Below are 27537 nucleotides of genomic sequence, written 5' to 3' on the forward strand. Positions count from 1 at the left end.
TAATTAATAATGTTCGTGTAATATGCTGGCTGGCTGAACGCCAAAGTGGGGATTTTGGGTGACCGGTCGGGTCGCCGGGAGAAGACGTTGAAAAGTGGGACAGTCCCGCCTAAAACCGGGCATATGTTAAGCCTAGATATAAGAGGCCATTGATCTTAAACAATATGTAAAAAGATACCAATATTCGGAAGGACCGGAATTTTACCGATTCGGCGTTGCCCCCCGCACCCAATTTATTTCAGCCTATGAGTGTCATGTCACGCGCCAGGGTGATTGCTTTAAATATACAATGGGTGTGTAAGGATTGAATGCCTAACTACGGAATGAACCACTGTTTAATATTTTCTTGGATTTAAATTTTTAAGCATAACAGATTCGTTTTGTTGGAACTTCACACTCCTCGAACAACACTGTAGTCGGAGTTCTACTTTAACAGAAATTGATCCAGGCTTGTTATAATTGTTTCCAAACGTGATTTTGCCTTCTAAGAGACGGGAACTGAATTTGGAGTCCAAATATTTAACAACTCAAAATCGTGTCATGTGTCAGAATTCAAAGATAGAAATATTTGAACTGCAGTGAGTGCTGTTGTCCAGTACGTATGAAAGATGGCAGCTTTCAAAGAGCAGCATTCAAAGTGAACTCGAATCAAAAATTATTTATAATTCCCAATTTTATGAGTTTGAAGAGCGAAATCTCATGCAGGGTGGGCCAGGAGTAACAGTTATGTAACTATTAAATAATAAATTAATTTAACAGTAATGTTAATCTACTTCTAACCCACCCTGGTATATTACAATACGGAATAAATGTTACGATAGGAAGCAATTTTTTTATTAGATTTTATATATAAGATAGAACTACTTCTGGTCCACCCTGTAAAATCGCAGTGTGTACTTATATAGGTAGTTCTATCTTATATATAAAATCTAGTTGAAAAATTATGAACGCATCACTGTGATGGCTACTAAAGTAAAAATTATGTTCATATTCTTGATACTTGTGATCTACAGTCTTAAACAAGGTAAACCAGTCAGTCTATTTCTTCGTTTTAAAGTTAATTAATCTAATTACTATATAAAGTTTCATGCACTCGCATAAATTATAGGACACAATTTCGTTCGGTAACTTTTGAATTCACTGCGGAGAAACCGTGCGTTGTTGCCCGCAACTAAATTCCGCGTGAATACATGAAAACGTACACATATTTTTAATAGTAACACCCAGGCGTTCAACCAGTGATTTTGTTCTTATGAAAGGGGGATGATTATGCTTCACTAATGTTATTCCTGAATTTTGCTAAGATTTAAGTTAAAGTTCGTTACACTGTTCCAAAACAACTTTTTTTACAAAGTTTGTGAATTAATGTAACGCGATGTTGGAGAAGCGAATTTTACTACGTACGGAGAGATTCGAAAACCTTCATAAACTTATTAGATATTTGCTACTCGTTATTCACAAAAAAATCGTTTAATTTTAATCAAAAAAGGACACTTTTTTCATCACGCTCTTCCGACGATATTTTCTGTGAGCTGGGGTCTCAGCTAGGACCTTATCGCACGGGTACCTATGCGCGATTTTCGTGTCTATATAAACGAGCATTTCTCTCTATTTCGATAATGAAATCAAAAGCGGAAGTGAGGCTGGGCACATCGAATATCAAATTATTCAAATTAATTTGGACGAAAATTTGGAATTATCGCCGTCTAGTTTTTTTTGTCCGCCAAAGGCCGATTTGAAACCCTCAACTTTTATATTGAAGCCATATTTTTAAAAGTCAATTCTGACGAGAGGCCCATAATATCTGATTCCAATTGTGGAAGTAGTGTTGAACGTGTAATACTGGAAATATTTCAAAGAGGAAATGTTTGTTTGCAGGAATTTCTGGAAACGTAAGAAGTAAGTGTCATCTTTCTGAAAATGAAAGAAAACCAAAGGGCAAAAGTGGCATGTTTCGGATAAACACGCTTAAAGAATTTCCAAAGACGTGCACTTGGGAAACACAATTCAACGCCTCGTCCGGATATTCCTTGCGTATTTGTGGTTTGTGTGTGAACGTGAAATACAACGTAACTGATTGTCATTTAACACCAAAAGCAGATCCAGGTAAGAAAACTTAAGTACCCAATGTAGATAAAATTAAATTCGTTTTTGCCTGTTTATTGAGGTTTCAACTACATCGACTCCAAGACATTTATCAAACCATCCAAGGTTTATGTGAACTTTTGAAAATAAATTCAAAGTCAACTTCAGACTTTGTAATTGAGATTCCGGACCCGCTGTTTAATGCCTAATTAACTGTTTGAATTACAAGTTGATTTTTGTTCGCCTTAAACTCTAGACGACTGTAACAAATGGGTACCACAGCTGACAACTAGCGATATATTTGGCGTTTCGAAAGTAATGTACTAGATTTATGTTCTTAACCTGTTCTTCAAATTTTTAATCCCGTCTCTTCTATTCGGTGATCGCTTAGGTCTTCTCCACCGGAAATTGATTTGATCAAGTTAGGGTTTGTAACATTGCTTGAGGCAAGCGTATGAAAAAAACGGTGTTCCAGAAGTATGTGTACCAGGATGGGGGTAACTAATTTTGTTCGCCTACTTTACATCAAGTTGTTTAAAGGGACGGAAGCCTTTGGACGGGGGATATATTCAATTAGCTAACACAGACAGTCTCCGAACTCGTAATAGAACTAAAATATAGAAAATCGAAATAAAATTATGGCCTAATCTTAACTCGGTCCACATACTACGGGAGTAACAAAAATCTTGTTTTCATCATTTGTAAACATGGATCGCTTGCTTAATGTCGTTGGTGTGATTGCTGTTTCTTTTTCCTGCATTTCAAATATACAGTTCTTGAAGATGAATGGAGTCACTAAAGAGCTTTTTTTAATTTTCGGAGACCCGATATTTTGCTCCAAGTTTTGATTGCCATTCTATTCACGTATTTTCAACGTGTTTTCTTATATAAAACATACTTTTGCCTTACTATCTGTTATTTATAGCTTATTGCCAGCTAGTTATTTTTGAGGTGGGACGCGAGACTTGACAATTTCTAAAAATGGGGCGCGGCTTGAAAAGTTTGAGAAGCACTGCATTAGACTCTAATTATTTGAGAATTGCGATCTTGTTTCAGGTTGCGATGATGATTCCTTTTGCTTTGTTTTCACGACTGGATGTTTCTCCAGCAGTCATGTGGGCGTGGTTGACCGGATAAAAGTTTCGTCTTTGCCGAAGAATATAAGTTTAACTATGTATGAATATATCGATATTGAGGCAATAAATTACAGTTATTCAAAATGCGACACTGAAGGTAAAAATTAAATTTATTTCTCATAGCACTAAGATTAAAGAATTTATTTTTGGATTTCAATAATCTAAAACTTTCTCGCCTCGTCTATCTCGTGATCTGATGCTCTGTAATAAATATTTATAGCTAGTAAGCAATGTTTCATAAGTCGGCAAAAGCACACCATACTCGCCTACAATAACAGTAGTTGTGTAACTAAAATTCCTGATATTTCCAATACATATAAGAGCCTTGAGTGTTACAGCTGGACACCCAGATTTGATTCCGGCGCGGCGGTGTGGCTTATCGTGCAAAGCGTTAGGGGTACGCTTGACACCGCACTTCTGTTTACTCTGCATGGGTTTGCAGGTTCGATTCCCATGCGGTGATACCGTAGTTATGTGTGAGAGGATTGCTGGACTCCACGTCGCCGTAGGGTGGTTCACGTAAGCGCTGGTCGGGGACGGCTTCGTCCACCATCAGGTCCACGCTTCGAAAAACAAATAACTAACTAATACCATATCCGACATGGAATGGTCCCTATCCCCGCGGCTTCGCTTGCGCAGTATAACGGTGTACTATTCTCTCTATTCCAAAATTTGTATTTGATTGACTTTTTACTGCATGGAAAAAACTTGGCATGACTCGCAGCTTCTCAACGGTTGTTTTAACTATTTACATAATTAACTGGGCCAGAACCACAAACTACTCAAGTGCAATTAACCTATGAGACAACGAGCGCGCCCTAATACGAAGCAACGGATTATATTCAAAATGCACATGGTTCAACAAGAAGTAAACCGAGCACAAATATATACGTTCCAGGGCCAACTTCGCCGAAAACACACTGGACCGATACAGCTACAAACGCTTATAACATGACGACTCACACCCACACTTCTCAGGGCAAAAATGCTTCGCTGGGCACAATACTCCCAATTGTAATTGCCGTGGTCGTAGCCGTATTGCTGGGAGGACTTTTGTTCGTTTGGTGCCGCTTCAGGCAAGTAGAAAAATTATTTAGATTAACTTGATCACAGGCTCCCATGTAATTATGTTGGGTGAAATATCTTCAATGAAAGTGCCTCAAGTTCAAATCTCAACACTGCGCAGCTCGAGAGATATATCCCCAAGATCAGGGTCGCAAAATCAGTTCCCGTCATATTGATAAACAGACTTCTGGAGCACCCATACTCCTACAATTCCAACGTAATTAAATACTTTATTTTTAGGAAGAAAATACAAAATTTGTCAGCCAAAAGTACACCAAGCCCAGAGAGAACAGATGGTGAAAACACCATGACCGAAAATGTAATCTACGAGAGTTCGTTTCCACACACAAATGATAATGAACCTGCAGCAATGCTGGTTGACAATATCATTTATGGACAGACGGTTGTGTAATACTTAGAACAATAGTTCTCAAACGTGGGGGCGCGCACACTCTATGGGAGTGGAAAATTTTTAGAGGGCGTAAAGCTAATTAAAAATATTTGTTAAATTTGATGTTGGCCTCTTATTTTGGATATTTACGTTTCGTTCACGTATTTTTTTAATAAAACATACTTTTGCCTTACAATCTGTTATTTGTAACTTATTGTTGAAGGCGCGGCTTAAAAGTTTGAGAACCATTGACTTAGAAAGATAGGCGATACAACTGAAACTTGCCTTTGAACCAAACAAAAATGGTTTTCGTTATTTTAAATTCAAATTTCTTTCATTACGTTACTTACAATATTATCTAGAGAAAATAAAATACGAAAATAAATATGTTCTTTAAATTAACAGTAGTACCATAAAATGCGCTTGCTCAACTTCGTTTTAAAATATAGGTGATGGACGTGCCTTCATTTTATTTATTGCTCTTTGTCGCCTCATTGTGGTGATTTGTTATTGCGCAAGTTTATCTCGTGGTTGAGCCATTTTAGGTTTTTATTCAGTTGAGTGACAGGATCTAATATTATCCTTATCCTGCTATTCTTTTCCCGTGTGGTTCATATTTTATTTTAAATATTAACCATCCACTAACCTGTTTTTAGTATTATTGGTCGAATAAATCGATTAGTTGGGTCTTATTTTGTGTGAAAAATATTTTAGATTTCACGCTGCACATCTTGCCCAGTGTTGCCATTTGCTTATTATTCAATTTTCACTGTAAATGTATGTTGGTATTTGAGTTGGTAATGAGTGAACACTGTCTGGGGCAAGTTATTCCGTGCTCCGTATTCGTAAGTTAATCTGCAATTTAGAGTCATCCTCTTTTAAAGTGTAATCAAGTACCGCTATACTGACTGTATCCAATATTTAGGATTTGTTACGTTATTACTAGTGTCTATGACTGATTGTTTAACTGTGATTGTATAAATTTCCACAGACTGGGAAGTTAAATTAAGACATGCTATATTTTACATTGCAGTTTAGACACTTCACTATGATTCTTCTGATTTTATTCTGTCATTCGAGAACAGTTTTACAGTAAATTACACATCAAGTTGATATGTTTGCGTTTGCTTATAACAACATTGTGTTGAGCAGTTTTGGGGTTTTAGTGAGTGAGTTGAACGACACAAACGATCACGACCCAATAATGAACAAGACTCGTAGCACCGGGAAATCCTGCATTATTATACGAAAAGTAAATTCACTGTGAATGTTCCATGTGCAAATATTGTTGTAAAGTGTTATTAAATATACTGTATGTCATTGGGTAGATTGAGGAATTTTGTTTACTTTTTTGAACAACTTTCATCCTAATTTCTCTAACCTCAATGATTGACTTGGACATTTAATATCAAATTTTGTCCCTAAAAATCACTTGTACCAGACGCCCAGTTGATGGCATGAAACCAAAAATATCTCTTTATAATACCATCCTACATATAGTGGATGTGATGAAAAAAAGTCTACCTCACTATGTGGTATAGAACTCGACTATTTTTACCGAAGGTCCGCATACAAATGCAACAGTACGACTTAACCGGAATACCGGTAGGTGCTCGCCACTAATACAGTCTGATAATACTGTAATAAATAGTTCAGAAGATCCAGTGTGCTGCAAAGACACACAAATAGGTTCGAAGTTCACGATGCAAACAAAAGACTTTATTAAAATAGTGTAAAATCCACGATTAAAGCAGATAGAATAGAAGAGCGACAAAGTACGGTCCTTACTCAGCGACAGCAAAAGCAAAGAGAGCGAACGCTGCGACTGCAGCCAGTTCGCATATGCAGTGGTGGTTGGAGTCGAGTAACAGAATCTAATCTAACTATAGGCCGAATTATGGATAGGACTCCACACACCATTGCATATGCAATACTAGATAAGAAATATATATAAAATATAAAACAATGAAAAATAGGACAATCCAGTCCCGCCACACAAAACGTCAAACATATTTACGTCCGGACTTTCTAGAAATTATATTTAGGCATCTTTAAACACGCAATTCCTCGACCGACTAATGATAAGCTTGTCAAGATTGTTAGTTGTAGCGTTATAGTTCTTTTCATATATATTTTTAAGTCTATAAAAGTGATTTTATAAAAGAAAACTTCAAAAATGGGGCTAATGATCCAAAATAAAGAATTAGACGCGGTCCGAATCGAATACCCGAAAGGTCTTCCGTCGACGACTCGACATAGTCTAGGTGTGGAGGCATTAGGCTGGATCCCAGACTTGTCGTCTTGATCTAAAAAAAAGGTAGATTCAAGATTAGGATGAGGGGCGATAATTCCATGGCGCATGATTACAAATATATGCCGATTTAATGAACCTAAATTTAAGGCGTGTGCCAGATATCAGAAGTTTATCTTTGTCAAAAACTTGTAATCAGAGGTTTTTATGCTATGATGACATGCTATATCGGACAAGGCTAAAACATTTGTGATTTACATTAGATATACATTCATTTGGTAACTAATCAAACGCAATTATGCGTTATGTTGTCTTATTGTTATTGCAGATTAATCTTATCAGATAAGAATACAGTCGTTTATCTAAAATCTAGAGTCGTAACTCTAACTCTATTTTTATCTATTAATAATACTGACGTTCCATTAGCTTTATCGACTAAATGGCATTGATAAGTAAACATACCCATATAAATACACCAGTTATTCTGCTACATTTCATTACAATTTGCAAATACAATATCAAGCTTTACAAGATGATTTCCTACCGCCATCCTTACCAAGCGCTGTCAAATGCTCAATGGACGCCGTTTATTCGTTTCAATTACACAGGCGGTTCAGATTTAGAAAAAGTTACAATAAATAAGAGAAAATTTTCATCAGATGAAGGTTCGGATTTTATGCAAGCTGCAGTTGTAAATAAAGAGAGACAAAGTGCCGAAATTTTCGACTCTGTCAAGAATCCCGAACAAATGGCAAAATTTAACAACCGAGGAAGGAAAACGAAAACTACTGTTTTTACTATAGATGCATTACTGGGACATTCGACCGAAAGTCCAAGCAAAAAAAGAAAAGTTCAATTTACACAGACAACAAAAAGCAAGGATGATTCAATTGATTCGGGTGTCTCATCCTCTGGAGAAAACGACGAATCGATTATTGCTAGTGCGGATGCAAATGACAGTGGAATTTGTGACAATGATTCACGGCAAGAACCGGATCAAATTAAGTTTGTGACATCAGACTTACCTCAACCCAAAGTAAGAAGTAATCGGCAATTACCGCCTCCGGAAACATACAATCGTTTATATATGCCTATCAACGATGCATATCATTTATATCCCGGATTAAACAAAGTTGTGCAGCAAAATTGGATGCATCACCAACAATATGCGATACCGTATGCACCGATCGAGACAATGGCTTTCGTTGGGCAATGTAATAATATTCAATCAAATGTATCTTATTCACCGAATCTTAGACCTCAAAAAACACAAATGACTAAACGAGCAAGAACGGTATTCACTCAAAAGCAACTAGGACGTTTAGAAGCTGAATTCAACAATCAGCAATACATGGTTGGAAATGAAAGGCGAGCACTTGCTAAGAAGCTCAGACTCACAGATGCTCAAGTTAAAGTTTGGTTTCAAAATAGAAGAATTAAGTACAGGAATGACAAGAAGCGTGAACCAGTGGAAGAAACCAACAAACTAGACGTTCCCAAACGCGAAGCAATCGAAAAATGCTAATATTACCTATGTAACCTATGTTTATAATTTTAAGTTCCGTGTTTTTGTAATAATTGTTTCTTAAAAGTTTCACGAAATAAAGTTTTGAATATAGAACACTCAAATAAACGATCTATTGAATATTTGATTGTGCTCGTTGTTTTTTCATGAATAGAAGGTGACCAATTGCAAAATGCTCAACAATAGGCAGAACCGTAAAAACTGGGATGTAGGCTCTACAGCCTACATGATTCTTTTATCTTGAGGCATACAAAAAGAAAGACGTTCCACCACGCCCAAAGAAATCCGTTGTAATAAATAGCCCGTGAGTCTTTCAAACTTATTTTCGCCATGCCCCCTTTCCCCTCCCAGACCTAATTCGATTATTACCCCTTTAACCTTTCTAAAAATATATGCGGCCCGCCAAGCCTCGCGAGCAACAAAAGGTTGCCGAGCTCTGCGTTATGAACCGTGGAGTATCTACGTAAAATGCGCCTCCTTGATTGCTGACTGACAATTTTTAACGAATATGTTTGAATCGAGAGTATCATTGAGATGCTTGTAAGTTATTATTTGAGTAAAAATACGAGTTCCAATAAGTTCTAATTTGAAATTACTCTATTGAAACATTTTACGATCAAAACTTTTCGCCATTTTTGCGCTCTGGCTATCATAACCCACATACGCCACCGGGCACTGATAATATCATCTACAAATACAGCCCTCCTTATGCATAAAACAATTTTATTTGTTCAATATTTAATGGATCCTTTGCTAGTGTTATGCTCAAGTCGCACTCCCGTTTGTGTGCACTCTAAGTAGTTTATTATATTATGTGTTAATTATTATTATTTTAATATTAAAGAAAATGGAGAATATTAGTAGTCCTATAGCCGATAGCAAATACGAAGTGAAATCCTCCCCCAAAACGGAAGAATCTCTCCATGAAGAGGAATGCATCTCCAGTTGGGAAAGGTTGACTTAAACCGGGGGTGGGCAACCTTTTCGAATTGGGGCCATGAAACTTGCCCATCAAGACTGGCGGGCCACGTATGTGTGACGTGAAAGTTTACATTTTATTAACAATATTTACCGTATTACAAAATCAATCTTTAACCGCAATCTCAATAAATTCTTTGAGCTATTTTTTTGCTAAAACATCAAAATTTGGTTTTAGTTTGGTTGAGACAGCATCAGGCGGGCTCGATTGAATTAAACAACGGGTCGGATTTGGCCCGCGGGCCGTAATTTGCCAATGTCAGACTTAGACTCTCATACATTGTCGAGACTTCTATTTATATCAGTTGAAGGGTGGTATCCGGTCAATTTTTAAAACCAGAAACTCAGATTTGATGACGCAAAATGCACATGTGTCCTTGTTTTACAGATTATTTTCGGTTGGAGATATATTGTCATTGTATGCCCTCTCAGTTCAAGGTTACAGCGGTGACGCGGCGATTCGTTTTCTTCGAGCAATCAAGCAACGTTTTGTACAATCGCAATGCCGCTGGGCTACGAATGCAAAGACGCCACTATATACGATGGAGCGTGGTGGTATAGACATGGTCAAGTTTATTTTTTTTCATCCTATAAAAAATAACATACGAAATTTACAATATACAAAATTGAAAACACATTTTTACCGAGAAAGGGAAGTCGCGGAAAACCAGGATAGGTTATCGAGCAAACACCCAAGGTTTAATATCTAATTTAATTTCTAGGATCGGTTATTAAGTTTACGGAACACTTTTAATATAGATGAGCATGACTTTGACAGCTGAGCCACATATAGCACCCAATAGACATAAAGGCAGTGGTGGGATTCAGCCGGTTCGCACCGGTTCTTTAGAACCGTCTCACGGAATTTTATGAGATCAGCGAACCGGTTAGGAATACTGGTTAATCTTACTGACTTTTTGTAACAGAACCTGGTAAAAAATATGACTTTTGTGATGGAACCGACTGACAAAAGAATTGAATCCCACCACTGCATAAAGGGTATATGAAACGACCATATATGGTACATGGCAACATCTCTAATCGAACCAACCAGATAACTGGTAGTTCGTACGAGTCACATCTCACCGGGATATATCGCGGATTTACCGAGTTCAGGTGGGCCGGGAACCAATTGGCTAGCGTTTACAAGTGATTCTCTTAAAGCCGCAGAGATGAAGTTCAAGTGCTGAAGTGTTCTCTGTCAGATCGGTTCATAGGTCTTGTTTATATTGGATCGACATTCCGGTATTTGGTTAGTCATGTATATATTTTAAAGATTAAACTATTCATTATTGGACACGGAGTGGATCTATGGATCGATCGTTTTGCTGTTGTTCTTGTTACCTTATGAAAAAATCGCTTTTCTCATTCCCTAATGGACCAATATTATGGATTTAAAATTTTCAGTGGTTAAAGATTGTATATTTTGATAGAAGGCTATCACTTTTATATATTCCTACATTTTCTATGAATCCTATGAGATCTGGGAATTGATGATATTATATTTTGTTTTGCATTCCGTGTCCATATATTTGAGTATCACTCTCTTGTTCTTTATTAATAATATTTTTATCACGAATTTCTGTATTCTTCAAATCACTTATACTCTTATAGTAATAAATTGCACTGTCTGTTTGGTTTTAGGTTAGGTTTAGGTTAAATACTTTAAGAGCTACCCAATTCGTATTGTTATAGTAGGATAGTATAGTATTTACATATTTACCCCGCGGGAGAGGAACCGATAAGACGGCTTAACCATATGACGAACCACGGCTTCTCGTCCGGTTACCATTCCATGTTGGGTATGGGATTAGTTGGTGATTTGCCTGAATTTGACGGTAAAGGAAGCCGTAACCGACCAGCGGTTACGTGAACCACCCTACGGCGGCGAGGAGTCAAGCAATCCTCTCGCACATAACCATCCCCGCATGGGATTCGAACCCGCGAACCCACGCAGGGTAATCAGAGGTGCGGCGAGCGTATTCCTAACGCGTAGCACGATCAGCCACATCACCGCGCATTCTTATATTATTCTGAGCAATAAATAGCACATCAAATATGTAGATTTCCTGTGATATATAATATTGATTCACAAAAAGGAAATTTGTGTTTTTACATTGTTATGAATGATCTTTGGTTCGTTGGTGCGTGATTTATCTTAGTCCAATTAGGGTTGCCATCCGTCCAGTTTTCCCCGAACATTTCAGGAGTATTTGTATTAAATATAACGGCCGGGATAAATACTTCAAAAACGAAAAGATGTCCGGGATTTGCTGTCAACCAGGAAGAGATGGCAACCCTCATGGTGTTTCAACCTTTATTAAGTAAAAATAATGACTCTTGACCGTACAGTACGCCATTTGTACGACTGATCAACTGTTATAGTTATATTTTGTTACGCCATAAGCTAATTCTATCCCGAACAGAATCAAACAGCGTATATATGTTAAAACCACGCAATAATCTATGCTAAACTGCATGCACTAGCTTTATTTCGTATATAAGTGGTAACTTGGATCTCTATTTTTTTGGATGGATCGAACATAAGATCTCCAGGTAGAATTACATTTATATAAAAAATGAAAACTTTAAATACTAACCCATTTGCCTATACGTGTACCAGAAGACAAATAAAACCTTCTCCGAGACCTCCAGTCAGCAAAATTTAGTACCTCATACGTAGCTGGTATGCCGTAACTTCGCTCAGAGATCAATTTCTCCGCAAAAGTCAGTTACAACAATACTATCATCTCTTGAAAGTCACTTCCTAGATCTAGAGACCTCACCACCGTCAGGTTGGGAGGACATAAATTACGAAAGATACCAGAACACCGAAATTTGTATGTTAGGCGAAACGCGAATTCATATTCCGAGTACTACCTTCGAGTTTCTAGTTTAAAGAGCAGCGCTGGGCAAGGCTTTTGGACCAGAGGCCAAAAATTTTGCTCATCTAGATTGGCGGGCCATGTCAGTGTAACGTAAGGAGTTAATATTTGCAGTATTAAAAAAGAAAAGTGGAAAACAATAAGCCCAGTGCCAAAACTTAATTTAATCACAGTCTCAACAAATTCTTTGAGCTATTTTTCAGCTAAAACATCAAAATTTGGTTTCAGTTTGGGGGTGGTAGCATCAGGCGGACCAGATTGAATTACCCAACGGGCCGGATTTGGCCCGCGGGTCGTAGTTTGTTCATGTCAGGTCTAGAGTCTAGTCTAGACTAGACTACAATCTTCAGACCTTAGATTAGATTATTTGCTAGAATAGGCTATTGCTATTGCCTCAAGACAAGATATTTGAAAAATAATACCTGAATCATACAAGTTCACTTATCTTCGAAATTATCTTTCAGTGTGAAGAATACTTCCATAATATTCCGTATTAGACAGAGAGTTTGATCGCCAGCGCGTATTAGCATTTTCTCGTCAATTGAATGACGTGGCATCATTGAATTATGACGTCACACTCCATCTTGTCGTTGTATGTCACAAATCACAGGTGCCAAAAATAGCACGAGTATTTCGTAATGGACCTTGGTCATTCAAAGCCCATCCTACGCGCAAAAATAAAAAGGGGTAAACCAAACAATTGTAACATTAGCCATTATGGGGAATGTGATCACCATGGCGGGAATTTGCATTTTTTGTGATTTCTACTTTCGTTGTAAACGTGGACCGTTTTGAATATAGAGTAATTTTTAGATGTTTTTCGATATTTTTATGACAATAGACATGGTCAAGATTTTTTATAATCGTACATAAAAATTTTAATGGGCGTGGTGTTTCCGCTGACGTCTCTCCTCCTGGACCATGACAGTCTGCGAAAACGGTTGTAGTTTATGAATTATGCGCGCCAACTGCGGCGCTAATGTAGTCTTGGGTAATGGGTACTGGGCGCGTTTAACATTGACAGTCTATAAGTATAATCTATTCTCAACCGCCGGTCCGCAGCAACCTTGCAGCCGGCCCGCCAAATATATTCCAGTATTATTATATTATATGCAAATTCCAAAATATAATTCTTCTGGTGCTCTCGAAGTATGTGTACTAAATGACGCACAACCCGAACATAGTATGTGTGTGCCGGGTTAGGGTTCAGGTTGTGCGTCATCTTGGTACACATACTTCCGAAGCGCCGAAATTTGTAATTACCAAGTTTGACTGTAACAGGTGGTCTGCCCGAAGGCCGCAAAACACGGGTTTCTAAGGGAACTGATGTTCTAAAAGTTGCTATGTGTGATACGGAAAGTTTTTAGAAATCGAAACCGGATGTGTGACATGTCAGGAATCAGGATGTCAAAGGTGGCGTGGCGATTGGAACCTGGCAGCTAGGACAATTAAATCATTCGGCACGTTTTTGATCAAATGATTGCGTCGGTGGTTTTGCATGCTTTGGCCAAGTTTTAGTTGTTTCCGAAATTTAGACATGAATTATATGATTTGTTGGTTATTGGACACGTCAGTGGACAACGATGTAATGTTGTTGTTGTTTTTTTCTCCTTCGTCATGATAAAATCCCTTTCCTCTTCGAATACTGGAACCAAGTGATTTTCAGTGGTTGAAGATTGATTTTTTCGCCAGAAGGCTATTACTTTTACTTATTTAAAAAATTTCTGTGGACTTCAAAAGATTCGTTTTTTATGCGTCAGAATGAAAAATAGCGACACCTTGTGACGTGTCTATATCTTTGATCATAGCTCTTTTGTTTCGTAATACAATGAGTTTAATTTGGTCCAAGTAATCGAAATGAATTCCTGAAAAAATTCCAGATTAGTTTAAAATAAGCTCTAGCATTATTAATTGAAGACAAGCTGATGAACATTTCAGATGCTGATTATGAAACATCTATAGCAGTTTGTAACCGCAACTCGCAAAAGTAGCATCAAAAATAGGGTAAGGATTGTCTGGGGTTAGAAGTCTGTGTAAAGTCTATTGATCGTCTTTTTTATTGTAAAAAGCGATGAACCTGTTCAAGAGGTTTGGAACTGACTCTTTAATATTTTGCCTAATTTTATTATGAAATATTTACGATTGTACGACGTGTTGTGCGCAAAAAAATAATATCTGATTTGCACACATGAGGTCGCCAATGAGTAAAACCGCGGTTGCTATTTGAACATACGTCACAAACGGTCGCAACAGCAAGCCTCGTTTTGGAATCACGCTTTCGTCGGATTTCCTCGATTTTGTTCGTTTTGTTTCGGTTCCATTTTGAATTGTGGGTGAGTTTAAATTTTGATTGTTCCCTCTAATGCGGGATTTATTCATAGATGACATTTTAGTTGTAAATTCCAATTCTCGTTGCTTTGTAAATTATCGGCTGTAAGCAGATTACGAAATTAGGAACCGGGAATAATTCGCGCTATCTACGATTAGTATTTCGAAATTCAGTAATTATTCGAATTACTTTATTAGTTTAGCATAGTGGCGTTTGTATGTTTAGATCGCAAAGCATTGTTGCAGGTATAGTCGATAAGCTTCGGATTCAATGTCGTGCATATTACTTTAGAAAAGCAGACCAAAACTGAATTTTTCTTTCAGTCCTGTGTGCTGGCAGTCGTGTCTTGTATTTTTTGGTAGTTCTACTGTGGTACGGTACCATGCGACAATGGTGGAGTTTGAATTAAATTAGCTAGGCTAGACTATCTATTAAATTTCTCTTTTTGGTTCTGTAGTTTTTGGAATGCCCAATGGTTACGTTTAACATTTTACGGACGGACCAAGCCATTCCAGTAATCGTGTGAATGGAACGAAAAATAGTCTACTCTTCTGTAATTGATGATTAAGGTCTGAAGGTTGAAGTAATCTCTGAATCTCCCATTACCAGATTACTGTGTTACAGTACTTTTTCAAATTAGCGTAAATGATCAGACTTTAAATCATGTGCTCATGCTAATGGGTTTGCTTACATTTAAGAACGTCTTAATTCAATTAAACATGACACTCATATGCAGATAGTATACCAGTCTAGTATTTCAGTACACAGACCTAGTGAGTGTTTTAGAATATTTTACCACCATCTGACCATCATTGTGCATCCGTCCCCATTGAATTATTCTTGCATAGACTGTTTTTATACCCCCATGATTTTTTGTCTGTCTTTTTTTCTTCCGATTTTATCATATCTCAGTGATTGTGTGCTCTAATTAGTTTCAATATTTTTAGGTCAGCGAACATGTACTACTTCTTTTATCAATACCTTTCCATCTAAAATTTGTATGTTTCAAACCTCACTTGAGGTTATGTTTGCTCTATAATCTGGTCTGGTTCTATAATCAGTTTTTATCAATTACTTTATCGGGTATTATGCTGGTTATGGAGTCGAAATAAACTTATACATATTATCATATGATATTATCATATACCTGTTTTCGAATATTATCTAGTTTAACAATATTCTAAAACTTGATAAGTACTCGGTCAAAAACTTAATATTGGTGCATTATCATTTTAGTTTATAAGTTTTAATATCACACTCATCTGTCTAAGAAAAATATGGAAGATTCCGGCAAAAAAGCGAGACTTTTCATCAAGCCTACAGACTCTGATTACGTGAGACTAGCAAAGCAAGGGGGAGAAAAGGATTTGTTAGTTTCGCAAGATATTGTAAAGTCCGAAGCAGCAAAACCTTACTCAAAATGTGAATGGTTCGACCATATTCATAATGAGGAAGAGGATGCCAGAAATAGAAGGTGATCATTTTATTAAAACCTCTTATTACCCTACATCGGTTCACTTGATTATTATTTTGTGACATGGCGGTTTCTATGAAACGGATTGTTATATTTGGTGAATGGAAAAGCCGCTCTTTTAGCGATAGGCATAAATTCATTCTGTGGTAGAAATTTCAAATATAAAGACATCGAGCAACAATACTGATACCTGAATATTTACTGCTGTTTTTACCATTTTTGCTAAATTGTGTCGGTATAAATTTCATGCACGACAAAAAAAAATATCTGAACTTGTCGACGCATCGTGCCAAGCAATAGGTATATGCTTGCTATATCAATGGGAGTTATATATTTAAAAATGCCTGGATTAAGCACTAAAATCAACTACCGTATATATTTGCATAGATAACTTTTTTTTTCTTTTTGTAGGGCTTAATATAATCAAAATATGTTTATCGACACCCGTGAGCGATAATAAGTGCATGTACGCAAGCGCAGACCATATGATTTCCATGAATAACCAACTCGCTACAAACCTGTATATCATTGTTCTGACTTGGTGGCGATTTGCACTTATGTCGAGCGGATATTTTATTTTTTAAATGTACGGACAAAATTGTGACCTATCTGCGAGTATGTACGGTACGCCTCATATTTTATTCAACTACTTCATATAATTTACTGGCCGTGAAAGTATTTGTAGAGATGACATACATTTTCAGTCTAATACCACAAACTAACTGATACATCTCTTACAGGACCAGTAATCAGGTTGCGGATAAGAAAGTCCATGATGCACAGGAGAACGACTCAACTCAGCAAACAGCTCGTGAAGAAGGGAATAAAATAAAAGAAAAATATACAAGAGGGGGTGCCCCATTTCACACTGATAATATGTCTGTTTGGGAACGCAAGGCAAAGGCCCCAGAAACACCAGAGCAAAGAGCTGCTCGCCAGGCGAGAAACCCAATTTACTGAAGAGTAAGGGGAGTACGAAAAAAAAAGTTCGCAGGCATGAACTGAACACATTTCTTTCACCATAGAATTCACTTTTTGAAATATAGAAGAACAAAATTCTCGCTTCTTCAAAAAAGGTGCTTTTAGCTGATGGTGCATTTTTAATTTGAAAAAAAAAAATTAAAACGACTGTTTGTTTAAATTTCAACCAGTGTTATATATTACATTAGTCTCTGTGGTTTGTCATTCCATTTTATTTGTCAAATGTAAAAACGTAATTGTCATGATTTTCTTTTCATTTTTTTTTTGTAATTCTGTGTCATATTTTAGGTTTCAAAATGGAATTTTTGTAACAAAATAGTCAAACTATTATTCCGATTATCCGACAGGTTTTATTAGTAGTCAAAATAATTTGACTCCTTGCACCTCTTAAATTCTTCCCGATATCAGAATTTAAACTTTTCGATTTTAAAATTTGTATTCTGAGTTCTTCATAATTGAGCCTAAAATGTGATCCGGAAGAACACTGTTTTTTTTATTCCAATTTTTCAGTTTTTATGGAAGTATTTTGAAAAAACAATCTGTAAAAGGTGACTGATTTTGCACCTAAATTTTATTTTTCCATTTTTGTGATATCAACCTATTTTTAAAAGGAATAGATTTTTGTCACTGTGTCGAAATACTATTTTCATGTAACTTTTTGTTGTTTTTTGGTTGATTTTTAGCTAAGATTCTTCATTTTTTTGAAATCAGTTTTAACTAAGTTTTTGTGAATATAGCACAGCATTCAATATGCTAAGTTCTGGGATTCGGGTTGATTTTTAGGTAAAATTCATCACATTTTTTTGAGCTTGGACAGTATAAGAATGGCTTATGAATAATTGTTTTGAATAAGAATGGCACCATTCCAAATTTAGGAAATACAAAGAATTGAAACGTGTGGAATTTATATCAAATTTACATGTTACGATTTATATATAATGTTACAAAAGACTTGTTTTAGAATGGCTATCGTAGTTGCTTGGTGTAAATGTAAAGCTTGATTTTGAAACGATTCCCCTCCAGATTTTTAAAGTTTGAAGATATAATTTTTAGGGATTTCTTAAACTATAAAAGACTTCTGTAAAGGTTGTAATGCCAGAATAGCAATACGATTTAATTCTTGCTACCTCCTTTCCAGGGTGCTCTGTTTTACCTAAATCTGATATTTTTTATAAAACCCTTAGGGAATAGTCTGTTCGTAAGATGTAAGATATTTAGCGTTGAGACTGGTACGCACGTGCTGCATTAAATTGAGACTGTACAGCTCATTTAGTTTATTAGAAAATTTAAAACTCAGTCAACTTCAACAATTTTGCTCGTGTACTAATACAAGTTTTTATCAATTTTTTTGAAGGCTATCAACAGAGCTGTCTATATATCTTAAAAAGCCATGTTAGGAAAATATAGAGATGTTTTTGAAGTTTTATTTTAACTAAAATTCCACTTTGGAAGCGAAAGGTTTCGTTAGCTTGCTTGTAACGATATATCTGTGTGTAAAAGGTACCAGAATGGTTTCATTTACCAGTATATATGGTATGTGTCTCATTTAAAAGCATTTTTTACTTGAAAATAGTAGTAACTGCTCACATAACTGTATATCCAACTTTCTGGGAGCCAGCTGAAAGCCGATTGTTGAGTCTTGATTTTGCTGTTTATGTCTTCAAAAAAAAAATTTCGTATTATGGCTGTAATTTGATTATTTTGCATTTATGTAAATAGGTTCCCTTATGAGATTTATAAATTCATTTGCGAAAATTCGATTTGTTGAGAGTATTCCCGCTACTAAGCGCCAACTCTCCTGTATTTAGGAAATTTATGTAATAATATCAGAAAGGACCCTTGCTAGACTTTAGGCACCATGTGTTTACTCTTTTGTCCATGTTATTTACAGTAATTCATTTGCAACTGAATGAGTGCTGATGAGAGAATTTATAAACAGGGACATTTTGCATTTATGTGTGATGAAAAATATAATGGGGCCCAGTCATAGGATGTTATGTTTTGATTATATTTTTGTTTTTAAAAAAGCTTTTAATGTTTTACCATAGCCCTGTTTATTCCAACTAAAGAACTAAATGTACATAAATTTCTTTTGTTGATTTTACGTTTCGTTTTAGGCTGATTTTGAACACTATTTAGAATTCACTTTTCAGACTCACTAATAAAATAATTTAGCTGAATTTGTGCTGAATTTTTTTCAACGAAAGGCATCAATGTAGCTGAGATGATACTTAGTGATTTCTAAGAATTTTGGTCACGAGAGGAGGTTCAGGTTGTTGGACAACATAAAGCGGTTTTGTGCAGAGAAAGTTTCTAAGCCTTCGCCTAATTGCTAACAGCGTTCTAATAGTATTTGTAAGTCCCACTGACACACTAAGAATTGTGCATGGATTTGAAGTGCAAAATGTCAGCTGATACCTGTTGTAATGACTTGGGTGACTGATGCAATCTTTGGTACTCCCGTAGTGTGTGTGTTAGGGTCGGGCTATAGTTTTATTCCGATTTTCCTTATTTTAGTTCTATTACGAGCTCGGGGACTGTCTGTGTTAGCCAAGTGAATATGTCCCCTGCCCATAGGTTTCAGTCCCTTTACACAACTTAATGTAAAGTTGGCGAACAAAAGTAGTTACTACATATATATGGGTACACACACTTCTGAAGGGCCCAATTTTCTTGTGATTCTGGCTTGGTTTCAAAATCCGACCGGCACTTCATCCAGAGTGACTGGATTCTTTGGTTATTTTTCACTGTTTTCGTTGCATATATAGACCGCAGAACTAAAAGGTTTCGGAAAGTTAAATCGTAGATTATGATAAAAGGGCGTTGATCGATCGATTACACCCGCTTGGAAAAGAAAAATATCCGCCGTCTCGTGAATGAAATGAACTGTATTTCCCTATCATTCACATACATCATACAGGGTGTCCATTGATGTTGATGCCAAAACAATATATGGCATCGATAAATTCCCTTTGCAATTTAAAAAATAAATTAGGACTTTATGGACACCCTAAATATAACGAGTCATCGAAACAAATCTAGAAGCGATGCTCATCCCGTTTTTATTGTAGACGTCTGTGAGGTTGTGAGGTTGATGAATAATAGAGCATGTGGTGGCAATTCCGACTTTTTTAAGGATCAATCGACAGCTTGTCGCCTCGTTGGGGAATTGGAACGAGACAAGGATGTCTGATGTTTCGCTATATTACTTCGACTTCAACAGATTTTTATGTCAGAGCATAACAAAATCTAGTGTCGACTATCGCTTCGCCGACAATACCACACGCTAATGAATGTCGCCATAAGGTTTGATTTATTCTCTGTCGTTTTTAATTATCTATTCTAAACCTTTCCAAACTTTTAAGCTCGCGATCCCTTCCAATATGAGATTTATGTTTTGCAATAGTTTTATTAATTGTGTTTCGAATCAAAAGTACAGCCCCGATCTTAATAATTTTTTCAAACATTCCAATTTTTAACTGAATAGTCGCTTTACCCCGTGACGCACAAGTGTGGTGTACTAGAGGTTAACGATTTAAACTTAGCAATGATGACATAACGGGTTATATGCTCACCACCACCCAGGTTCATATGATAGCTCTTTACGTTGCAGTCAGGGATGGATCATAGGAGCTGCCGCCCGGTGCACGTTGCAGATATCTGAGTTTGATCTTATTCAATACATGTTGTTTTGTTTGATGATTATTTCACTCTTACTTGACCTTTAATTCATTTATTATTATGTATAACAACATCTACAACTTATTTATCCCCCGAATTATTTTTGAAGTTAAGTATATATAAGGGGCATAATTATCAGAAACTCGCCCTGGACAGCATAAAAGTTCGGCATTCACTGGTCACAGTGGGTGCTTGCTTGTAGAGAGCTTTGGTTGGAGTGACAGTGTGATGACACCTAGTATTTGAGAGTGGGCACTGATGATTTCAGAATCGAATATATTTTTCGAAATTCCCGAGTGAACCGATTCGAATATTTTACTATTAGATTCGAAATGCCAGCCCTACTTGTGATATAAGGTTTCCAGTCGAGTTTTATACAGTGTACTTAGCTTCCGCAGCTGAACAAACATTTCTTCTTTGCACTATAAGCCAACAAGACCGTTATAATAATCTAGTCAGTTAAGACGTATTATATTAATTATTAATTAAGTTTAAACCGGAGGTGTGATATACATGTTGTTCCTAAAGTCATAAAAAATTTAATTGCCAAAGGAAATTTTAGATACCATGTATAGTTTGTTGACCCGCCCTCACAGCTGTGTTAAATTAATTAACAAAACTTTTGAGATCCCACATGCGTGTTACGCAGTGGTGTCTGGGTATGGCAGCCGTGGCTTGTTGTTTGCCATGGGCGCAATTTTACGCACATGCGACACTGCGGTTATGCGTCAAATTTCTGTCTTCACGCACAGAAGGTATTCCGAAGTAGACAATGATTGCACAACACTGAAAGGTTTCCCCAGAGTATGACAATTCACTGAGCGAAAATCGGACGTGCTTTATCGATTTATTGCATTTGTTTAAAGCCCGCGCTGTGTATACTTGTATACTGTGTATACAATAGATGGATATGTGGTCCCGCCGTTTAAATGGTTTTCGCTTAAGACGGCATTAGTCTGCCATATAAACAAGCATGTTAGGGATAGGGAGCATTTTATGTTCCTATTGACAATTTAATTCCTATTTGGCCGCATAAACAGTGGGTTTAATTTTTATGGCACCCGCGTGGGATTGTACTTTGCATTGTGTTGTGACTCGTTTTTTGAATCAGTGGTTCTCAACCCTCGGTCCGCCAAATATATTTCGAAATTATATCTCAATTGCAAAATACAAAACATTGATGCCCTACCGAGTCATATTGTGAGTTTTAACTACTGATGCGTCCTACGCCCATTTTACACCCTGAACCAGGGGGTGGTTTTGGGGGACGGACTCCCCCCCTCCCCCTTTGAAATGTAAATAAGTGAAAGCATTTTTCTGTATCATACACAGCAATTTTTTGTAAGCTGATACAAATGCTACGGGAGTCACTTGACTAGTCCCCGAACTCGTAATAGAACGAAAATAAGAAAAATTGAAATAAAATTATGGCCTAATTCTAACCTGATACACATACTACGTACCGGTGTCCGCCACCTTTGTTCCCATACTACGGGAGTATCCCCTTTGTCGTAATTACATTCGATTTGTTTTGTGTTATTGACATTTCGGGTTGATTTTAAAGGATCACCGGTCCGAAGAATTAATTTTGAAATCTTACCGGTCTGCAGACTAACAAAGTTTGAAAAGCACTTCCCTAATTGGCTTCCAATGTCTCCAGCGTAAATGAAAACGGTAATAATTGTGCTTGTTTCTGTTACATTGCGACAGGTATTTATCATAGGGATGGCGGAATCGAGTGCGGATTCGATTACAGAATCGATGCTCCGCGGAATGCATTGGAATCGATTCTCGAGCTTAAAACTTGGATTGCAGACAATGTATAACGCTTTGTGGCATTCCCTCGCATATATGTATAAACTGCTTTACTGCTATGCTGAGTTGCTACGACGTCGCACAAACTTCACTATATATAATATATATGTATATATTCCGTTGAAAGGCTTTTACGTTTATTTTTTTTTTAATCGCTATGGGCTCTGAGAGATTCGTTTTTTTGTGCGATTTTATCTCCTGTGACAAATTGGATACCCATACTACTTAGTTGCGGCCTTCTTGTCCGTCCATATATTCGAACATCGTTCTCTTGTTTGACTTCATATGGCATATTGCTTAGTTGGGTATGTTTTCTCGGTGGGATATGTCGGGGAATCGAGAATCGCAATCGAAATTTTACGAATTGGATAAGAATCGAATATTTGTAAGTAATCATACCTGGCATCCTTATTTATCAATACCTGCCCATTTGAAATCTGTACGCGTCAAACTTTACTTGAGGTTTTGTTTGCTCTCTTCCGATCCTATAAACAGTTTTATTTATTTTGTTTTCATCAGTTATTTTATCGTCTATTACGCTGATTATGGAGCAGAGATATACTTATACTAAGATTTTTTTAAATACATTTTAGTTTTACAAAATGAATATTTTTGGGGATCATTAATACAAGCTTGGCGATCTCTAAAACGAACGTAACAAGACGTAGCCTGAATATTGAAAATGATTTTAATATAAGCCCTTCCCTTAACTTGAAATAATTTCTAGTCGATAGCGCGAAATTTTTTGATCTAGTCGATAACAAGAAATCTCCCCTGCACGCTTCAAATGATTGGTCATTTTTGAATAATCTATGGTTAGCAGTTTTTTTTAAAATAAAAACGTATTATTTATATATGAGGTATTATTTATATATATCGGTTTTCATATTTTATGTATTTGGAAATCTCGTAATTTTCTACTTTGTAGTTTTGTTTTTGATAAATGAAAATAAAAGACATCTCTCTAAAATAAGCCCTAGTGATATTTTTCGAAGGAAAATTGAAATAATAAGCTGTCTTATTTTCGGCGAAACACGATAGATAAATAGGCCGCAATTCTTATACAAATTCGCATCCCATGCCGACAGGGTCCTTGTTTGTCCTCTTTTCACGTGCGCTGGTCAATAGAACTATAGTAAATAGCCGTGTGATGCTAAACGCAACAATGTTTTTCATTGTTCGCAAACAAATGTTGACAAGTTATACATATTCTTCGTCATAAAGATCGAGTATTGTTCAATTGTTGTTTCAATACACATCGAGTGCCGATAAATTGATTAAATCGCGCGAGGCCTAAAGCAGCCTGAACAATCGCGAACCTTTGCTGTAGGTGGTTGTAACATTATAATGCTTATTTAGGATCTTTTGTACAAAGCCCTCGCAAAATAATCAAATTATCGAGTTAGGTTTAAGAATGAAGATTGCACTGGAAATTCAAATTTTCCAGTCATTTCTAACCAGTGGTGGGATTCAAATTTTTTGTCAGTCGGTTCCATCACAAAAGTCATATTTTTCACCCGGTTCTGTTACAAACAGAATATTGACAGTAATCAGTAATGCAAACCGATTCGCTGATCTCACAACTGTTTCTAACCCCTTACCGGATTATTACTACTTTGTTATTTTAAAACATGGAGGGCTTGTTTTTTTCAAATATCATGTTTTTGCATTAGTGACGGGGGTTTGTACGAAAGATCCAAATCGCGAAATTCGCAGTAGGTGGTTGAATCATTATAATGCTTATTTATTCAACGTGAAGACGACCTATTGATTGTTTCGCCAAATTGCTGTTGACGTGAAAAAATCGCTTGTCTTTGCGACTATCGGACTAATCCACTTTAGATTTCGGTTCTCAAATATAGATAGGATTTTACAAATTTATCCCGGGGAGAGGGAAGCCACGGTCTCTCGTCCGGTTACCAGTTCATGTCGGATTATAAGCCAGTTATTTGTTTAAGATGCATGGACTTGATGGTGTAGAAAGCCATAACCGACCAGCGGTTACGTGAACCACCGCCACCTTACGGGAGGTGAAAAGTTCGGAAATCTGTTCGCACATAATTATCAACCACGGGATTCGAACCTGCGAACCCAAAAAGGGTACTCATAGATGCGGTGACTATCGTATTTCTGAAGCTCGGCACAATCACTCACACCACCAGGTCAACCATTGACTAAGAGTCTATTTCATTTACTTTTTTCAAATTTCATTCAGGCCCGATACTCCACCCAACTTTTGCTGTTTCATTTTAATTCATAGAAACACTTTTTATGACGTATGGGACACTTTATTTCTTCAAACTTGATCACGTTTTGGGTGTCTGAATCGAAAATTGATGAATCATAGTGAATGTGTATTATAGCACTTTATGATGCGTAAATTAGATTATTTATGACATAATAAACGTATAATCGCCATAATAAAACACTCAATCGAAGTAAATTATCTGTTCAGCAGGGAAAGGTACGCTCGACTTTTATTTGTCCAGAGGCTTTGGAGGGTAAATAGGCACACGCCGCCATTTAGGATGCTTGAATGAGAAAATTAAATTAGTAAATTACACTTTCCGACCCTCGACGCGTCTGAAGAGCCACAAAAGCCTAATGTGGCATAAATCAGTTAAATCAATTGATTTGAGATGTAAATATTCCGTAATATACCTGGGTATCAATTTTGCTACGCACTTTGCCGATAGAAGGCCAATGATTTATTAGGTTAGCTTGACATTTATAGCCATATTTAAATCACAGTGTGTATGCGCAGAAATATATTCATTCGTTATGTAGTGAAAACTCAAGGTTGGTTTTACACGTCGTTTTGATAATACACACGCGTACGCCATGTAAAATATTCATTAGACTGTCAATGAATGAATGATTGTGAACTTCTGTCAGCGTGACGCAAAATCTGAATACAAATAATGATTCTCGTTTTTTATGAATGATAGGTGTAATATAAATATTTGCCATTCGGCTTGCGATTAGCACAGGATTTTTTCATATTCATCGCGGGAGTCAGAAATTCCACGATAGAAGAAGTCATAACTGACCTGCTGCTACGTGTACTATCGCACATTTGTAATTTACGTCAGCAATAATCTTGACTCTTGTGCATGTATGGGGGAAAAATGGGTGCCCGTTATTACCCCCGTATTATTATTATCATCATACATACGGTAGCGGAGTACACTGTACACCCCAATCTGATCTGAGTTTAATAAGCACATAATAGATCGCAATGTCAAATGTTCTTATATTGAAAAGTTAAGAAAATCACATATTTTCATAGAATCCAACATGCTATTAATACAAAGGGGTTAAATAGCATTAAAATCCATACGCAGATTCGCTACACATGCATTCGTCTTCAACATTATTGTCAGCCTACCTATATTTTCACCATTACGAGACGAATGAGCATACATACATTCAACAACTCACGAGGGCGATAGGCCCAACAATTAGGGGCGTGTCAAACTTTTCTGTTACCCCACGTTCGGAATAATGATGCCCCTTATATATACCTTCAAAAATATTTCGGTGAGTAAACAAATTGGCGCTTCGGAAGTATGTGTACCAATATGGAGGTAACTAATCTTGTTCTCCTACTTTACATCAAGTTGTGTAAAGGGACTGAAACCTATGGACAGGGGGGGGGGGGGGGTCCACTTGGCTAACACTGACAGTCCCCGAGCTCGTACGAGAACTGAAATAAGGAAAATCGGAATAAAATCATGGCCTAACCCTAACCTGGTACACAGACTACGGGAGTAATAACAAATTATAAATGTTGTTATGCATGATAATAAATAATTTGAAGGTCAAGTAAGAGTGAAATGTTTGTATTTTTATTATTTAAATTATCAAACCCACCCCTATAACGTGCTGCCCGGGGCGACTGCCCCTGTGGCTCCACCATAGACACGCTCCTACCAACAATCCTCCCGCACATAATCATACCGATATTGGATTCGAACATAATAATTCACGCCGGTAAAATAAGCGATGTAGATGGTAAACGAGCAGTATGTTCCACAGGGTTCCATTACATTTGAACCCACGTACATTTGAACCCATGACAATTGCACCTGTATGCTATTGCACCTATGGAATTTTTTTTGTTTCACGGATAGTTAAACTCATACTAACCCTAACCCATGGGTTTTAGCATCCGCATATAGATTGAACCCGTGGATATACGCATGGGTTCAAATGTACGGTCACCGTTCCACAGCTGTTTATTTCAGGGATGGTGTTTTCAAATTCAGGGGTGGTGGATATTTTGTTAGTAGCGATAAAACTATAACTTATAAAATGTGTTATGTATTTGTCTGAACATCTGCACCGACAGTAGAGCCAATTTTTGAATATTTGAATACAATTTTATTTACGTTAAGAATTAAAGTATGGAGTCGTATTCGAAATTTAGTGCGGTTTTTTGAAATTTTAGGAGGGAGGGGGTGTTCACCCTCTATGGGGTGTGGGGGGGGGGGGGTGGGGGGGGGGCTTGTAGGAAAATCACTGTGAGCAAGTACCGAACTCTTATCAATTCAGATTCGTTTTTCGCTTTCCCTACCTGCCCCCACGGTGGTACAATTCGCGGACTGGTTTGTTTGTATTTGCGCAACTATTGGCAATGCTCGTATATGCTATGATTACAACATAGTCGACCGACGCCCGGAACAGGCAATAAGAAGCTCAATAGTGGCACCATGCGACATAAGTATATTACAACGGAGGCAATATGTTTAGAAGATAAATAGATTGCAGCTTGCGAAATTGCAACAAGTAGTGTTACGTAACAAACGAGGCAGACAGAACGTAATGAAAGTAAACGACATAGAAACGTAAAATGAATTTATTGATTCGTATACATAGCATTTACAAAGAAAAAAAAATATTACATTTATATTAAACGGTTCCATTACATTTGAACCCACG

General features: G+C 36.9%; 3 protein-coding genes across 3 annotated transcripts; all 3 read left to right on the top strand.

Annotated features, from left to right (window-relative positions):
* Window positions 1-933: 933 nt before the first annotated feature.
* LOC120345380 (uncharacterized) lies at window positions 934-4848 on the top strand. Its single transcript, XM_078116739.1, has 5 exons — window positions 934-1024; window positions 1879-2106; window positions 3142-3318; window positions 4120-4301; window positions 4531-4848. The coding sequence occupies exons 1-5, from the start codon at window positions 961-963 to the stop codon at window positions 4696-4698; spliced, it is 819 nt and encodes a 272-aa protein (XP_077972865.1). The 5' UTR covers window positions 934-960; the 3' UTR covers window positions 4699-4848.
* A 2604-nt stretch (window positions 4849-7452) lies between these two features.
* On the top strand, window positions 7453-8748 carry LOC120346360 (uncharacterized). The gene has a single exon (XM_039416111.2). The coding sequence runs from the start codon at window positions 7461-7463 to the stop codon at window positions 8451-8453; it is 993 nt and encodes a 330-aa protein (XP_039272045.2). The 5' UTR covers window positions 7453-7460; the 3' UTR covers window positions 8454-8748.
* A 7133-nt stretch (window positions 8749-15881) lies between these two features.
* On the top strand, window positions 15882-19280 carry LOC120343160 (uncharacterized). The gene is made up of 2 exons (XM_039412323.2): window positions 15882-16119; window positions 16860-19280. The coding sequence occupies exons 1-2, from the start codon at window positions 15923-15925 to the stop codon at window positions 17077-17079; spliced, it is 417 nt and encodes a 138-aa protein (XP_039268257.2). The 5' UTR covers window positions 15882-15922; the 3' UTR covers window positions 17080-19280.
* The last annotated feature ends 8257 nt before the right edge of the window (window positions 19281-27537 follow it).

This window comes from Styela clava, chromosome 10, assembly GCF_964204865.1.
Source record: "Styela clava chromosome 10, kaStyClav1.hap1.2, whole genome shotgun sequence".
Lineage (NCBI taxonomy): Eukaryota > Metazoa > Chordata > Ascidiacea > Stolidobranchia > Styelidae > Styela > Styela clava.

Bases quoted from the DNA above. Each gene is read 5' to 3' on its own strand.
- LOC120345380 (XM_078116739.1), top strand. From the start codon at position 961: ATGGCTACTAAAGTAAAAATTATGTTCATATTCTTGATACTTGTGATC. The intron at 3,319-4,119 runs GTAAAAATTAAA...TATACGTTCCAG, and splicing joins TTCAAAATGCGACACTGAAG to GGCCAACTTCGCCGAAAACA. The intron at 4,302-4,530 runs GTAGAAAAATTA...ATTTTTAGGAAG, and splicing joins TTTGGTGCCGCTTCAGGCAA to AAAATACAAAATTTGTCAGC.
- LOC120346360 (XM_039416111.2), top strand. From the start codon at position 7,461: ATGATTTCCTACCGCCATCCTTACCAAGCGCTGTCAAATGCTCAATGG.
- LOC120343160 (XM_039412323.2), top strand. From the start codon at position 15,923: ATGGAAGATTCCGGCAAAAAAGCGAGACTTTTCATCAAGCCTACAGAC. The intron at 16,120-16,859 runs GTGATCATTTTA...CATCTCTTACAG, and splicing joins GAGGATGCCAGAAATAGAAG to GACCAGTAATCAGGTTGCGG.